The 16,671-nt window shown below is 43.7% G+C and overlaps 1 protein-coding gene across 1 annotated transcript in view; it reads right to left on the bottom strand.

Annotated features, from left to right (window-relative positions):
- Nucleotides 1-3,109: 3,109 nt before the first annotated feature.
- Nucleotides 3,110-16,671, bottom strand: part of NTSR1 (neurotensin receptor 1) — a 48,396-nt gene continuing 34,834 nt past the window's right edge. The window contains exons 2-4 of the mRNA XM_069871685.1: nucleotides 16,398-16,599; nucleotides 6,583-6,673; nucleotides 3,110-4,158 (exon numbers count right to left, since the gene is read on the bottom strand). Coding sequence (XP_069727786.1) covers nucleotides 3,909-4,158; nucleotides 6,583-6,673; nucleotides 16,398-16,599 — 543 coding nt within the window. The 3' untranslated portion in view covers nucleotides 3,110-3,908. The remainder of the gene's footprint in view (nucleotides 4,159-6,582; nucleotides 6,674-16,397; nucleotides 16,600-16,671) is intronic.

Raw genomic sequence — 16,671 nt, 5'->3', positions numbered from 1 at the left:
ACAGTCAGGAAGACTAAAACTCAAGGCGTTGCACAGGAAAGCTCCAGCGCTCTCATGCTGCTTGCCTGTCTGTCCCTCCTGGAGGGTGGGTAGCGATGGCAGCTGCACAACTGATGGGTTCCAACCTGCAGCACGAGCTCTCTGCAGCCACAGCACACCTCGGGGTTTATTTCATGAAATGTTTGGTGCTATAAATGCAAATATCCTGCTGTTGTCATGTTTAGAGCATGCATCTTGCTGCCCCTCCTTATCAACTTTTAGCTTTCTCTGTTACAGGCTCAGTCGCTGAAGTGAGGTCTCATGCACTTTACAAGACAGACAAGCTCAGCAGAGCGTTCAAACCCTGATGTGTACTGGACTGAGCCTTCAGTGAGAAAGTCCGGTCTGGGGGAAATTTCCTAACAGCATAATGACTTTGGAAATCTGATTTCACACGCTGCCAAATGGATGGCTCTGACAGAAACACTGTGAAGGGAAACAAAAACTTCAAACTAATAGTTGAAGAGGTCACTTGATAGACTCTCTTCAGATGGGAGTTTCTCAGAATCCATCTGGCAGCACTTCACATCTGTGGACTCAACAGATTTTATTTTCAGTTGAAACAAACAGATCAAAACACTTCTAGGGAATCTGCGTAGATTAAGAGCGTGCTGCACCAACACTCACCCTCTGCCTCAGCGGAGAGTTCAGACAAGACGGGAATGCAAAGGATGGGAGCATGTGTTTGTCCAATGGCAAAAGCCACTTCTACTTGATTCGTATTTCAATCATTGTGAAAAGGCATAGGAAGAACTGTTTTTCTGGTATATTCTGGGCAGTCTGTACCTTTTTCTTCTCTACAATATCATGTTTTCCTTTACAAAACCATAGGCTCTTGCAGTGAGTTATCCTCACTTCTTTGAGCTCCAGAGAACTAAACCTTTAGGTTGAATATAGCAAAACTAGGTGAGGAGGGAAGAGAGGATGAAATCAACTGTCACGTACAGTTCTCAGCTCAAGATAGTCAGATTTGGCCAGTGGAAGAGGTAGCTTTGATCTGCAATCTCACATTAAGGCCATAGGCTCAGATCTGCTCCCATGTTAAACTGCAGGAACAGAGCTGTAGCAGCCAGTAAACCACTTGGATAAATCCCTCAAATGTCAGCTCTTCAGGACTCAAGTGATCCAACAAACACTGCAGAAAAGTTTATGATAAATTAATCTTTACTCCAGCTTGTTCCCATTTTCATGTCACGACAAAAATAAACATATCAGTTTCTCTGAGCTGCGATCAAATATTCTGTAAGCTGCCAGTGCATCTCAGTAATGAAAATCTAAGCGAAGCATTTTATGTGAAACAACAATTTTTGTACAGTGTTTTCTAGGATAATCAAGCACATTTTAGCAGGTTGGTGTTGAACAAGTATATTAATAATGTTTAACATTTCAAAAGCATCTGAGACACTCAGGATGTTAAATCCCAATAAGAGACAAAGCAACACACAGTTACAGTGTCCGGTGTGGGGGGAGGCAGAAACCACCTCCCAGCTGTTGACTCTATTTAGAAGTGTAGTTAAAAAGTTTGGGACCCCTCCAGAAACATTTAAAGTGTTTTGCCTGTAAGGCTAATGTTAAATGTGTGACATTAAGACTCCTCTTCCTTTGCCCATGCTACCTGGATTTTCCCACAAGGCCTTCAAGAGATCTTCTAGACCTGCTTCTTCCAACCTGCCCAAGTCATTTCTAGCACACACACAGATAACATTTGCTGGTTCCTCACAAATTTCTTTCCAAAGAGACCAGTCTCCTTTTTGCCTTTTTGTTATGTGTGCTATTACCTGTTTTTCTTACCAAAGAGGAGTCAACTGTGCATGAGCAATGAAAGTGCTTTCTCAAATATAACCTCTGCCCTCTGTCCAATACAGCCAGGGCAAGGAATTAAAAGAAGGCATGACAGGACAGAGCTTGCAGTTTGGCAGAATCAGAAGACACTAAGGTCCCCCTGATTTCTATTTTGAGCCCTTTCTTTTGGAGGGTTCTGTACTAGGCATTAAAATAATCTCTCATCTCTGGTAGGTGTGGTTGGAGGTCATGGTCAATGGTAACCAGGTCTACCATGGTAGCTAGCTCTGTACAACTACCAGGTTATAAATGCCTTAGAAGTAGACAGCTGTCACTCACAACTCACAGCAAATGCCTCATAGGTGTTTGCTTTATGCCCTGAGCCCAAAAGGAATTAAGCCACAACATACCACATCTATAGCAGAAGTCATCAGTACTCAGTGGACTAGTAACTGGTCTCCATCATTTCATGACAGTTCACTGTGGCCAGATCCACATCTCCAGCTCTGAGACTTCTGTTTACACACCAAGGGTGCTCATTAGTTGAAAACTGACAGGGAAGCCCAGAAAGCTGAATTGAGCCAAGCCACTCTTCTAGTTTAGCATCATAAAGAGGCAAGCCCTGCTCTCCTAATGATGTGAAATGTGGTGTGAAAGGGGATACAAGGTCACCACCAGCAAAATCAAAGCAGAGCTTGCACAGGATGATTGCTTGGATCCAGGTTCATGCAGGTCACCATCTGGTGATATGACAGCATATTTATTTTGTCACAGAGGCCCGTGATTTCTAGTGCTAAAGGCTCTGTAGCAATTTGCTGCCTTACATAGTGGGCTGTTAGATCTGGAACCACACGGGAGAAAAGCTCATGCTACCTATCCTGGCCAGCTGAGAAACGTCAAAGAGAATTTTCAGGTCTTGTTTCTGTTTCTGGCTTGTTCAAAGAAGGTTGTTTTAGAGCTAAGCTTCCCCAGTTTAGACCTTCTTGTGTTCCTCATTTGCACTCTCTGAACATTTGCTTGTGTGAATCCATGTGCCAACAGGTCTGGCACCAAAAAGAAGTAAAAGAAAAGAGGCCCTGCTGTCTACAACTGATAATACCTATGAGATATCAGCCTTGTGAAAACAGTGAGGAAACAACTAAAACTGGAAAAAGAAAGGGAAAAATCTGAAGGTCCCACAGAATTAGGGCAGGTTGCTCTTATCTCAGTCCGGAGCCCTCATGAGCTTGGTATTTTCTCACCTCTTAATACAGGCCAGCCAACTGTTCTCCCTGGTAAAAAGTAGGATTTGGCTATATGGCAACAGTAAGATTTTCCATTTCTGCTCATTTTCAGCCCTCCAGCTGGGCACAGTTTCTGCATTTTTTGACTTTGCCAGAGACTTTGTTACTTGTTGGCGTTGCAGCACCAATACCAGCAAGACAGGGGTTCACTGTGCCAGGCACTATAAGTGCCCTAAAGGAAAAGATGACCCCCCACTTCCCCAGGCCACACCCACCCCAATCTAGGTAAGGCATCATCTGTTGTTATTTAATTTCAAGGAGCCAGAGTGGCTCTCGAGCACCTTGGTCATATTAATCATCATTTAGATGTATTTCTAATATAACCACCTGCCTCCGTGAGTTTTCACTCCTTGTTGATTGAACATCTCATAGATGAGCATGTCCACTCTTCAAAAACATCCCTTTCTGTTCAAAACTGCTTTCTCCTCATCAGACTCTGCTTGGCGTCACCAAGAGATGTGATCTCAAACCCTTGCATGTGAACACGGCGTCTCTGCACTGAGAAAAGGATGAAATGCGGTATGGTTTTGCCTAAGTTTAACATATTTTGGCTTCCCAGTTAACACCGCACCTGGACTTACGCCAGACTGAAGTTACAAAACGTGTAGACATCACTCACAAGCGGCAAGGCCAATGCTTTAAAATAACCTCAAAGTTACTGGCAGCACAAAGCCTATTTTTCCAACAAAAATGACCTTGCTAAACACATTTGTGTTACGTGAATTTAGAGACCATGCATGAAAGTCACAGAGGCCTCTCTTGAGTTTTGACTCCACGATGAAATACATTTCCCATCCTCTGGCTTCAGTATGTAGTTTCCCTTGTGACCTGGCTGGAAAATGTGTGGTTGCTGGAGATGCTGTTGGATTTCCTGGTGAAAGCTAGTCGTTTCTTCTTCTTCCTCCATGGCAGGCACAGGATTGTGAGTGTAGAGAGGAAGATCTGTCGGAAGTTTGCAGACACCAGGTTGTAGAGGACAGGGTTGATTGCCGAACTGACGTAGAAGAGGACATTTGTCAGCATGTAGAAGTAGTGGTAGAAGTTGAAAAGGAAACTGCAAGGATAGATGAAAGATAAAAATCTAAGGAGAGCGTGGACAACTGAAATCATAGAATCATAGAATCATAGAATCATAGAATAACCAGGTTGGAAGAGACCCACCGGATCATCGAGTCCAACCATTCCTATCAAATGATTCAAAGTCACAAGGGTGAGAAAAACATAAGCTAACCTTTCTCAGCAGGGGACATGAGCTTACCAATGGTGCATGAGACACCAGGAAAATACCTACGTTTTCAACTGGGACCACCCAAACATAGGTCAAATGCCTCCACAAAGGTCCTACCCCAATGACTAGCAGGTAGAAACTTACTGGTGCTTTGGGTCTGGACATGATATTTATCTCACGCATTCATTGTCTTCTAAAATACCATTCTGGAAACTGAGAAGCCAGATGGAAATTTGTTTCTGTGTCATGCAAATGCACTAGCTTGACTTTTCTGGCTGCAGTTCTGGTCTACATAGCCTGTGGAAAAGCCAAGATCTAGTAACAGATGCAGCTCTTTCCTTCCCTTAGCAGTGAGAGTGGCATCAGCTCATTCAGTGAGTTACTGGGTTGGGATTTGTCTGTAATCTGGGATAGCATTCTCCATTCTGGAGTCAAGCTGATGACAGAATGCATTTGAAATGCATCATGACCATCACAACATAATGTTTTCAACTACAATTGGTTGAAAATCCTTTTTTTTTTTTTTTCTCTCTTGGAAATATTTTTCTTTGGGACAACTGAGATCAACAGTTCTGACCTGGTAAAGCATTTATAAACAACATGGGTCTCATTTTCAGGAAGATGTTCCCCAGGATCATTCATTGCAGTGGAAATTACAGACCTTTTTGTTATTTTGAGCACTGTCTGGCGAAAGATAAATAGATGTGCGCTGGAGTACATCACCAATCCCTCCACACACACCCAGCACTGCCAAGTACTGCATGGCCCATCCAGCTCTTACAAGTACAGCTTCTCCATGTAGTTGTGCAGAATTAATATAGCAAAATTTTCTCTTCTTCAGGGCCAGGCACATGCGTTTATAAATGAACACGTTAAGCTGCTGCAAGCTCTTGATTAGCTACCATCCTGATGACAGCTCAGCTTGTAAATCCAATATTTTACTAAAAACGCTCATGGCTTTTAAAAGAAGGAAAAACTATATATATGAATGCAACCACAACACATAAATTGCCACTAACTGCAGACAGACTTCTATGCCCTCCTTGCTCAAAGTAAATGCAGTTGTTACATAATTGATTGCTGCTTTAAGAGCTTTTCATATAGGAAAGCAAACGAGAAACAACAGTTTGTCCCAATGTGTGCCTAGAGCTCTGTTTTCACGATTTCAGATTTTGTTTTTTACTACAGATGGCTGTGCTATTCCATTCAGTAGGCTGCTAGATTGTAAATTACTATTTTTTGTGCTTGGTATTTGTGAAATTTTAATGTCTCATAGTTACTCTGCTTTTTGGCATTGCAGATTTTTTTTTCCTTTCCCTGTTCATTGCAGGAAACAGAACTGGTCTCAGAGAGAAGAGGGATGGAACATGAGGGCAGGAAAGACACATTTTTTCACTGAGTGTGTCTGGTGGTATCACAGGCTGCCTGAGTGCATATCCCAGACAGCATTAGCATTTAATTGTCAATTTAAAACGAATCATCAGTTCTGTAGCTGCTTTGCCAAGGAACCTGTCCTGATGTGGCAGAAAGGTTGCTCAGAGCTGTTTGTGTGTCCTTGCACACCTGCAAACTGTGCACATGCTCAGCGCAGGTGTGCCGTTACCCCTAAATTCTCTGAGAATCTGGACATTTTCTAATCGGGGGCAACTATTGGTATTTTATTTTGATCCACTCCCTGCAAAACCCAGTAAATAACCTGCCCCAGACTTGGTAAGCAGCAGAGTTATTTTCCCACCTGGATAATCTCTCCTGTCACTAAGAAAATGTGGCTTTGTGGAGCTAAATTGTGTGTGGACAAGAGCTGCTCCATCTTAAGGCTAGTGATGGATATCTCCACCATGGGAACAGCAATCCACTTCAAATACATAAACCCTCCTGTCCCAACATCATTTCACCAAGAACTGTCAGAGGTGAATATCCATTACTGCTAACAGGGGTTAGTCTGTGGTCGCAGCCACAGAAGAAAGAAGGGCTGATAACGCATTCCAGTTCAAGTTCTTCACCTGCATCTGGGGGGATTTAGATGATGTAATTAGGACTCATAATTTGTCTAGTAATCAGGGAAAGAACTCTGAAAGAAAGGAACGGAACAACAAATGGCAGGTTGAGTCTTTAACCCCTTGTGTGGAGAATCCCTTTGCTCCCAGACACCCACCTCCACCCCCAAGTCTGCTGGTCCCCCATGAGCCCCAGCTGACCCCGCAGCCCGTCCTGGCTTGGGGGGACCTTGTCCCCTGAGTCGTGACTCACTCTGTCCAGTGACTGGAGGGGACATAGCAAAACATGAGACGTCGTATGTGGTAAGGGAGCCAACAGACCACGAAGGCAATCACCACAGCACCTGCAAGGGAAGAAAAAAGCTCATTACTTTTCATGAGCAATTCTTTGTCAGGAGTGAAAGAGAGACCTGTCTCTGCAGCGTTTCTCGCTGTAAACTGTTTTCCTAAAGCCCTGCTTTGTTCTTCTATTGCCATCGTGTAAGGAATTAATAACCCTGAGGGACAACCAGCCTGCAAATGTCTATAAAAACAAGCATAACAGAAATAACAGAAAAAAGCAATAAGCACGGTGGCAGTGACATTACAAACAAAAGAAGGTACGACACAGATAAAAGACCGCTGATGCCTAGTTCAGATGCTGGCATAAACGAAACCGTGTTTACATCTGTCCTTGTGTTTCATGCCCTTGTGGCACTGGGTATTTTGTCTAAAGTACTCACAGAGGCAGTTAGTGTATGTTTTTCATCCAGGTAGACAGGGAGCCAGGGACACTATAATCCCATTAGTTTGTTATGCGGAGCCACTGGCCGCAGTCCCCACGGTGCTGGGGATCATTAAACAGCCACAGGAGCTGCTTTCTGCTGGCAGGGCTCGTCATTTTGCTCTACATTTGAGCAATACCTGAGACAGTGATTACAAGATGTTTGGGTCTGGACATTGCCATAATAAAAATGAGTAATTAAAGGGCAAGCAGAGAAACACAATATGTTTTTATCCTTCCCGGATTCCTGCTGAGGGACATCAAACAGTGGAAAACGAAATGCAACAACTCTGAGGGATAAAAGTGCTGTTGGTAGAGCGCGTTTGTCAATCTAGATCAGGCAATCGAGGGAAAAGATTTGTTTCCTTTTATAACATGCATTTCAACCTTTGTATGAAAGGACAGGTTTCTGGCAGAATCCTAGCAGGAAATAAAGAAACCTTGGTTAAAACATAACACAATAAAAGACAAGAAGAAAATCAAGGCTAAATAAAATAATTATGTTAATTTTTTATCCCAAATTTGCTCTACAGAGAATAAGGGCCGCATCGCTCTTGTCCTTTGCATGACCTATAAAGGGCTAGGAAGCAGAAAGCTCTCTTACAGCACTATGAACCACCAGTGCAAGGTGGATTTGGCACATGTGGACAAAGGCTGCTTTTCCTTCTGCCTTGGGATTGAAAACATTTATGTGGATATGTCCCAAACCCAGACACTGTCATCCCACAGGGACCATGCCATAGTTCTGGGGTGGGCTGACCCTGGCTGGACACCAGGTGCCCCCCAAAGCCACTCTATCACTTCCTCCCTAACAAGAGACTTGTGGGTTGAGATAAGGACAGGGAGAGATCGTTCACCAATTACCATCATGAGCAAACCAGACTTGACTTGAGGAAACATTAACAGAACCACTGCGTAATTTGTACAGAAATCAAATGATTCCTGGTGTGCAGCTCCATACTGACAGCCTTAACTTCAACCCCCTGTGATATCTCTTTTATTAAACACATAACTAACAATGGTGACGGTTATATTCTTTTAGCATCAGTCTGCATGATGTATGAGAGCATATTCCACAAACGCTGCCAAAACCATTTATTCAATAAATTTTTAGGAAGCTGAAGGGACATGTTTTGGAAAGATGGCTACAGGCTCTGTTTTTATTCTCTTGTCCAAGCGAATTCATTATTTCAATCTGATGTTGTTGGTATTGTTGGTCATTGCGATTGCAGATGAAATTCATCACTAGGTGGCCTGCAGCTCTTCAGACCCCATCAAGTGAAGGAATGTGACCTGCTTCTGATCCTGTCCTGAGAAGCTGTCCTGGAACTTTGATGGGGAAATGACGTGTGGCACAGGAGAACTGTGGAGGTCCACCAGGAACTCAGCGGGAGTGTTGGATGCCTGCCTTGCTCTCTCACACTCCTGGGGGCCTGCTTTCACCTCTGGAAATTAACTTCTCTGTTGGATGGACCTTTGGTTTGTCCTGCACGGAGCAGTCCACCCCTGACTCCCAGCAGATCCCTCCCAGGGCCACAGGAGAAGCGATACTCTCCAGGCTGTCCCCCTTCATCCATCAGCCTTGGGCCAACAGGAATGAGACAACATCACAGTTCCAAGTCCATCTGCTTTCCCAGTGCCTGTACAGGATTAGCTGGATTTTCAGGCTGTGGAAGCAGCTTCCCAAATGGCTCCCAACACAAGTTCATTTGTGTACATCATAATTTTTGCAGAGCCCTCCATGCAATGCCACTTCCCAGCTGCTTTCCCCTGTGTGCAACTCTTTATGGATGTCAGGATCTGGATTCGTTCTACAGCCAATTGTAAGTGTCTCACACATCTGCCTGTTAAATTTACCAACATATTAAACAAAAGTGGCTTTCTCCTGGTAAAGGATCTCTGCTTCTGTCGCACAGACAATGCTGTGCCACATAATCAGGGATCTATAGGAGCAAAACCACATATTGAGAGAAATACCTGCTTAACCTCAGCAAAAGAGTAGTCAATTAAGTAATCTGTGGTAATTCCGTAATATCACATGCAATCACTCTGCAATTAAAACTCTATTAAACACATAGGTAAGTGCATTGGTGACACTTATGGTCTGATTATGAAATCCCAGCTGGGTAGCATCATGTGCAGTTCTGGGCAGATTAGGAGACCCTGACCTGTATTTGTCACCCTTAATCCATATGTTTCAATTTTATCATACAAGGGATCAAGCAGATTTAGGGTGGCAATCCTGCCCTATTGAGTCTCCTCCAGAGGGGTGAATTTGAAACATGGGAACACGATAACTTTCATCTAACACAGTGTGAAAGTGCCCTTTCCTGCCTCATACCTGGTGCCTTTTGCTGCTGACTTGTGCCTTCCCAGACTCAGGGTTATTGGAACAGATGAAATGTAAAACAAATCACAGGCAAAGTGGATAACAAAATGATTTTTTATTATTGTTACTGGCTCCTAGGGCCTGTTCTCCATCATCCTGAGGCTTCACACTGGGGTTTCTCTTGTGGATTAAGATGGAGCAGGTCAGCCTGGGGAGGCTGAGCACAGCCTAGGAAGGATTCAACTCTATGAGTGCTGGAGGTGACTGTGTTGAATGCTGTTTGTGAGGCTGGAGACTGCCTGTTTTCTGAACAAAAATAAATCAGACCCATCCCTTACTTCTAATTAATTCAAAGCAGTTTTAATATGAGTTGGGCTGCTCCATGAACTTCTGATATTTCCCATGAATGAGGTGCCAAATCTGCAAGCCCAGAGCCAAGGAGAAGGGACCTGAGCAAGCTGACCCTGGTGTGCTAGGGATGCTGAGGACTGATCCTTCCACTAAGCTGCATCTTCATTTCCCTTCTAAATCAAACTTCCACTTTAAAAGTGTGTTAAACCCTGAATTATTGCATCCTGCGGCTTTCTGTTTTGTCTTATAATGGCTCTATTCTCTGTTTGAACTGCATACCAAGGAAGAAAGGGAGAGAGGAAGGAGAAGCAGCGAAGAGATGAGCCCTCGTTTGTTTATGGTGCAGGAAGTCTAGCAGAGGAAAACATAAATTTTGAGTGGCATCTTTTCCATTGTGCAAAAGATTTAAACTGTGCCAGTCTTGATTTTCAGACTAAACGAGATGTGGAAGAAACCCTGGAAGTTAAATTATATTAGATCGCACTGATTTTTTTATTTTAGCTTGCGTGTATCCTGTGGCTGAGGCTGGCAGACAGCCCTTCTCTGGGGCCAGTATCTCAAAAAACCCACAGTGAGTTAGCATCAGCCTAAAAAAAGGCTCTAGTGGGTGCTTGTTGGCCACGCTCAGGATGGATTTTCAGTCTCAGTCCCTCCTCTGGAGCTATCTGAGGCTCAGCGTGACTCAGAGCACTGGGACGGTGATGGGTAATGTGCTGCCACTGCTGACTCACACAGGACCCCAGGGATCTGCTGCAGTGCAAAGCAGTTGGATGGTGTTTTCCTCCTAGCTTTAGCTCTTCCATCCCCTCCGGGTTTGTGCTGAGTCACAGCCCTGTGACTTCGGGGTGGCCCTCAGCGAGGGTATCCCTCTGTCTTCTCCTCCTTTCTCTCCAGGAGAGGAAGAAAAGGGATGCTGCTCCCTCTTTCAACTGCCTCCACTGTTGCTAAAGCCTCTAGAGGAGCTTAGATCCATTTTTCTTTCATAGTTTTGTTCCAATTATTTTGGCCTATTTATTTGTTTTCTCTGCATTTCAAGGGGAGCTGAAATGCATACACCTGGGGCTGTAATTTTTGAGCAAAGGCAGGAGGTGTTTGTGTCTGTGCTGACCCATCTGAACTCCATCTCTCAGCCTTTTCTGCATTTCAGCTCATCAGCTGTCGTGTGTTTCCAGTGCTGCCCAAGAAACGCAGGCTCCAGCTGGTACAGACTAATGTGGATGACAGTGTTATGGGACTCATGTCAAGGATTTGCATTAATGCTAATTTCTGGAGAAAGAGCCCTTGTGTATTCAAAACTCCTGGGTTTTATACACTTACTTAGTCAATGCCTTTGCAAGAAAACCTCTCACAAAGGGGAGAAAGTGTCACTGTCGTGTTTGATATGAGAGATGGTCAAAGCGGGGCCAAGTACTGATGTAGCTGGCACTGCCTAGTTAAACCTCGAGGTGCTATTTATATTATCACGATGCACTACCTGACAGGTCGAAGGCAATATTTATACCAGCGGGCCCCAAACCAGGGATTATGGCAGCTGCAAGGGTGGATATGAGCCTAGTAAAATTAAAACTGCTTATGCTGGTATTTGGGTCACAAGGCTGCAGAAGAAAGATTTCCATAAAAGTCGATATCAGCCAGCGGAGACTGGGGACCATCAACGTACCAGTGATAGGAGAGCAAAGAAGGAGAAATTGGGAATAGCAATGAGCCTGAGGAGCCCTCAGTTTCTTTAGACACTACTGAAAACATACTGCATTTGCTGGATACAATCCCCCTGTGCTCTTGCACATGTTACTGAGCAGTGTAAACATTAGATTTGACTCCTTAATTTCCATTCCCAGCAGTCAGAGATCTGCTTTTTATCTTTCTGTATAATTTTCCTTCTTTTTTCCCTGCTTGGGGAGGATAATTTCTTTTTGTGCATAATTTTTGGACTATGGGGTAGAAGATGCTATCTTTGCTTGAAAGGATCCATGCTCCCCCAAATTATTCTTTGTTACTGATGGCGAGACAGCAGAGTGAATAGAAAAACGTTTTGGCATGCAAAACCAACATATTTTACACAGACTATGTTCTCCAGTCCTGATTTTCAATGGCTTCAGCTGACAGATTTGTAAACGGATGTGAATTCCTGTCCCTATTCATGCTGGTGATCACATCATCCACTGGCACCAGTTTGGTCCATAAGGAGCAAGGCAGAAAATGAAGATCAAAGCTTGCCCAAGAACAAGCTCCAACAAGCAGCACATAACTGCTGACCCACTGCAAACTGGGGTCTCTTCTCCAGTTTCCTTTGAAGGTAACTATTTTTTTGGAAATGAAAGAAGTAGTTCCTTGATTCCATTTAAACTTCAGTTGGGCCATTCCCCCCAGGGATGCCTGAGAGTGTGGAAGGTAAGGAAGAAGGAGGAAAGAAAATTTCTCCTTTGAAGGGCAGATGAGGGCTCCCGTCTTCTCCTAACCACGTTCAAGGCTCTTCCTATTCTGTAGGATAAGGTATAATCTGAACTGGCATCCTCTGCAGCCTTTTTCTTTTTTCCCCTCCAGTTTTGAGTTTCACATGTCCTTTGTTCCTCCAGGCGGACCCTGGGGCTGAATTTACCGCATACTTCTGCAGTGACTAAGGCCCTGGCCAGACTTTATGTTTAAAAACACATCAGTTACTTTCTTAAACACACATATGGACAGGGTTTAACACCTGGAAAATCTGCATGCTGGGCTTGACCAGCCCTAGAGTTGTCTTCAGAGATGCAGCCACAAGAGCCTGAATCCCAGGAGAAATGCCTCGCCAGCCTGAGCTGCAGTGCCAGCGAAGGGACACAACTTGGGAGAGGAGAAAAAAGAGCCTCCCTGTCCCGAGATGTGCAGCCAAGGTCCCTTTCTGCTCCTCAGAGGGTGTTTATAGAGCACTCTGATACTGCTCTCTTTATGTCACTTGGCAGGCTGTAAAGTAAATCTCTGCATACAAACATCTCTGGGAAATATATACAACTGCTATATAGCTAATTTATCCTTCCAGACTTCAATGTGACACTTCAGATGTTAAACTCCATTTCTACTCATGCTTAATGTCACAAGGGTTTTGCTGAACTCCACTTGGAGTTGCTCAGACTTTCTATTTGGGATGCAGACAGCCATGAATTCAGCTTCTTTCTAGCAAACCAAATAATTCATTGGCAAACCTGATTTCCTTATAATATGAGAATTATGGAACAGAACTGTTTAAGGAGAAGATTTTCAGACTGGTGCTCTTCCACATTTCGTCGCTGGCAAGTATCTGCTATTTGTTATTCCTGTTTGTGGGATGGTTACACTAAATCTCAGAGCAACATTCTCCTCCTGAAAAGGGAAAGCTCCAACTTGGAACATTGGTGAGGAGAAATGAACGAACACTTTGAAACATTTGTTGAGAAGGGGAATGATTAATGCAAAGATTAATTAAATTCAGGCAACACAGATACTTCATTAATACTTGGCTTTGCTTGAAGAAATGCAAATAATAATTTAAAAATCCTTAGAAATTCAGTTAAAAAATATGGTTTGACTTCAGCCCCTGAAAAGCATCTTACTGAGGCACCACCCAGCCAGCTCTGGGAGACTGAAGGATATTCTTTTAATTGGTTAAACCTCTCTAAGTGCTTTATAATTGCTTTCACTAAGCAGCTTCAGCAATGGCGCAAATGCTACCTGGAACTGATCACATTTTAATAGGCTTAGCCAACGTCCACCCAGGGACGCGCAAAGCCTTCCCTTTGTGTCCATCAATTGTTTTTTAGAATTGCAGAAATGGGAGGAATATTGGATGGATGAAAGAAGGTAAAATATCTCTTTCTGGAGGTATTTTTAGTGGCAGCACCAGTGCAGACGTTACCCTGTTATCCTCATAAAAGAGCTGGGAAGCTGCCAGCGCCTCAAACTGACTGAATTTGGATCCTCACACCTGGTGAATGCTGACAGCAGTGAGGGAATGACAATCAGAAATCACATGCCGAATGAAGTAATGAGGTGGCACCCAGGCAACGGGGCTGACGCCTTCCTTGATCCCAATTTCCCTAATTATTTTGTACGTGACCAAAGTCAGACAGAGCCAAGAAAATACATAAATGCTATCAAAGAGGAGGAAAATGATGTTGTGGATGTTTTGAATGAAGCTGACAGCCTGATCACTTTTAGCTCCTATTTCAGTGTAAATAACTGCATAATCTCAGAAGATCTGGAGGAAGGAAGAAAGGTGTTTGCTGCTCTCATCTTGTGCAACAGCTCTACACACCAAGTACTGCAAAAATTTCTTTGTTGAGCACTAGTTTTATGTGTTCTGAAACATTTCACCCTTAAAACAAATCAAGCTCTCTGTACTTCAGGTCAAAGCTCACTTTTAGAAATGGAAAATACTTTGTCACCCATGAATCTCTGTGATTTTGTGCCAGTAGTTTTATTAGTATGGACGTGTCATTTTTCTTTTCCTGTCCTCTTCCATAAACTAGCCATGACTGTGTATATGTTTTTGGCTGCTGTGCATTCCAGGATAAATCATGTGCATCCCTGTTTATTTTTTTCCTACTTTTCAGACAGCTCAGAGACCTGGTATGCTAAAGAAAAAAGTTGGAGGAACAGGTGACAGAAGTAAATGTGAATCAAGCACTTCCAGTAATCAAGTGCATCTGAAAGATGAAATGAAGCAGGATTGCACTCACACTTGCTGGATAAAAAAAGCCTTTCTGCGAGATACGGTGAATCACAGACAGAAGAGCGGGTGGAGTTCTAATCTGTTGGATCTTTCGCAGTTCAGAAAAGAAGCAAGTGCCTCCTCAGAAAGAAAGGGAGCCCAGTCCTGCTGCCGTGGTGGCACCGTGGAGATGTGTGTAATATCTGTGCCTTGCTGCCCACGGGCCCCACGGTGCCATGTCTGACCCACGTCTACAGCATTTCCAGCCCTCGCTTTTGCTCAGTTTTCTCAGCTTTTGCAGTACATAACAAAAGCAAACATTTCCCTGGAGAAGAAGAAAATTAACTTTTTGTTTGGAGAAAGAAGGGCTGTGCCTCGGAGGAAACATGGGCCTGTCGGTGAAGGATGCTCTTCCCACCACCATCGAGCTATGCCCAGGGGATGGGAGGTGTAAATTTAGGCCTCTCTCTTATTATTCATTAAGAGCTCTCTCCTCCTGAGGTTAGAAGAGTATACAATACTAAAAGGAGAGAGAGAGGTGTGAGATGTTGTAAAGCGAGTGAGAAAAGGCAGCTTCTCACTTAATGGCAGTAGGCAGAAGCGTAAAGAAACAGAAAAAGATAGCAGGGAACCAAGGGACTTGCACGAGCCCACACCTGCAGACACGGGGCTGAAGCAAGCTCACTTCTTATCCCCAGGTGGAGGATGGTTAACCAGGATGAAGGGAGAATAAATAACGAAAGCCCAAAAAGATTAGAACAGGGAATTTAATGTCTTCTGGGTTTTTCTCTCCTTTTTCTCAGTAGGCATTTCCCAGCATGGTGTTCAGTGCTGGGCATTTGGGAATGCATCCCCACCTTGGGAAAAACACCCGGAAAAACCTCAGGGAGTTTTCTGGGTGCCTTCTCTAGGGATTTCTTTCCTTGCTGAAAATGTGGTCTTGGCCACAACCAAGAGCTTTACCATGAAAAGCACCAGTCAGAAAGCTTTCTGCTGCAAACTCCCACTATCTACCACGCTCGAGGACTCTCACAGTTTATAGCCAGTATTGGCATACTCCATTAGATTTTTTTGGGTACTATTTTTGAAGAGCTTTTGCTTTATCATCTGTCAGTTCAACTTAAGAGATTCTTTGGTCTTTTCCTCAGCTCATTTAAGCCATCAGTATTTTGCTGTACAGCTCAGTTCCTGGGTGAAGGATCTTTTATTTAGCCTTTGTCTGAAGCAAAGCTCTGCCCAAGAAGAAAAGGAATAAAGCGATATATGCCAGGCTTCAGTTGCTGTTGGCCAAATAATTAAAATACTGGGCTAATTTTGCTTTTTCAGAGTCTCTGTGTGTGAGCAGGTCTGTTCTTTAGCTCTACGTATTAATAAACAAAGGCAAAAGGAAAGGATTATTTGTGATCACCCTAAATGTCTTTGTTTGGAAGAACAAAGAAAAAAATTAAATCTCCTTCTGTCTTTATCCATGGAGATCAAAGTTCTGTCTAGCTTCTCCATGAAGATACAAGTACCCACCTGAGCTGTTCATAATTGACCACTTGTGCTCACAGCTATCAGTGTTGTCTGAGACATTGCATCTGCCAACACGAACCTTTTATTGCATGTGAAATACAGATGAAGGTATTTTCCAGAACATGGCTAGGGAATTTGACAGAAAGATGTTTAGATAGCCAGCCCTTACAGTCACCTAGAAAAGTCTTGGTGACTCAGCATGAAATAGATGAAGAAGGAAAGAGAACAAGGAAGTTTATTTTCAGAGTTTGGGGCTGTGAGACAAGAGTTGAACAACTTTGGCAAAATCAAAGCATTTGGGAGCAACTTGGATTTCCAGAAAGAGCTGATTTTCATTTAAAATATGTTTTTGGTGAAATAATTTACCAATTTCAACCTATTACTCTTCAAATCGTATTTACATAGACACCTCTAGCCATTTCCATCCCAAAATATGTGCATACTCACGCAGGACCCTCACGCCATGCTTCAAGGCTTGCACACGGCTGGGCTCCATGGACATGCTGAGCATCGTCTGCTGCCCGCCGATGGTGCAGACTTGGTTTTCCTGGGCAGCCTGCTTGAACATGACCATGAGCTGGTTGGCGATGATGGTGTTGAGTACCGAAATGACGACCATGGGGAAGATGAAGGAGATAAAAGTGTTGACCTGCAGGGCAGAGATGTGGAACGGTCAAAGGATGAGAAGGATCAGTAGAGCATGAGATTGTATTTTATTTCT

The sequence above is a fragment of the Phaenicophaeus curvirostris genome, chromosome 18, assembly GCF_032191515.1.
Source record: "Phaenicophaeus curvirostris isolate KB17595 chromosome 18, BPBGC_Pcur_1.0, whole genome shotgun sequence".
Lineage (NCBI taxonomy): Eukaryota > Metazoa > Chordata > Aves > Cuculiformes > Cuculidae > Phaenicophaeus > Phaenicophaeus curvirostris.
Note: the sequence above shows the minus strand (reverse complement) of the source record. Positions and strands in the feature narration are given on the sequence as shown.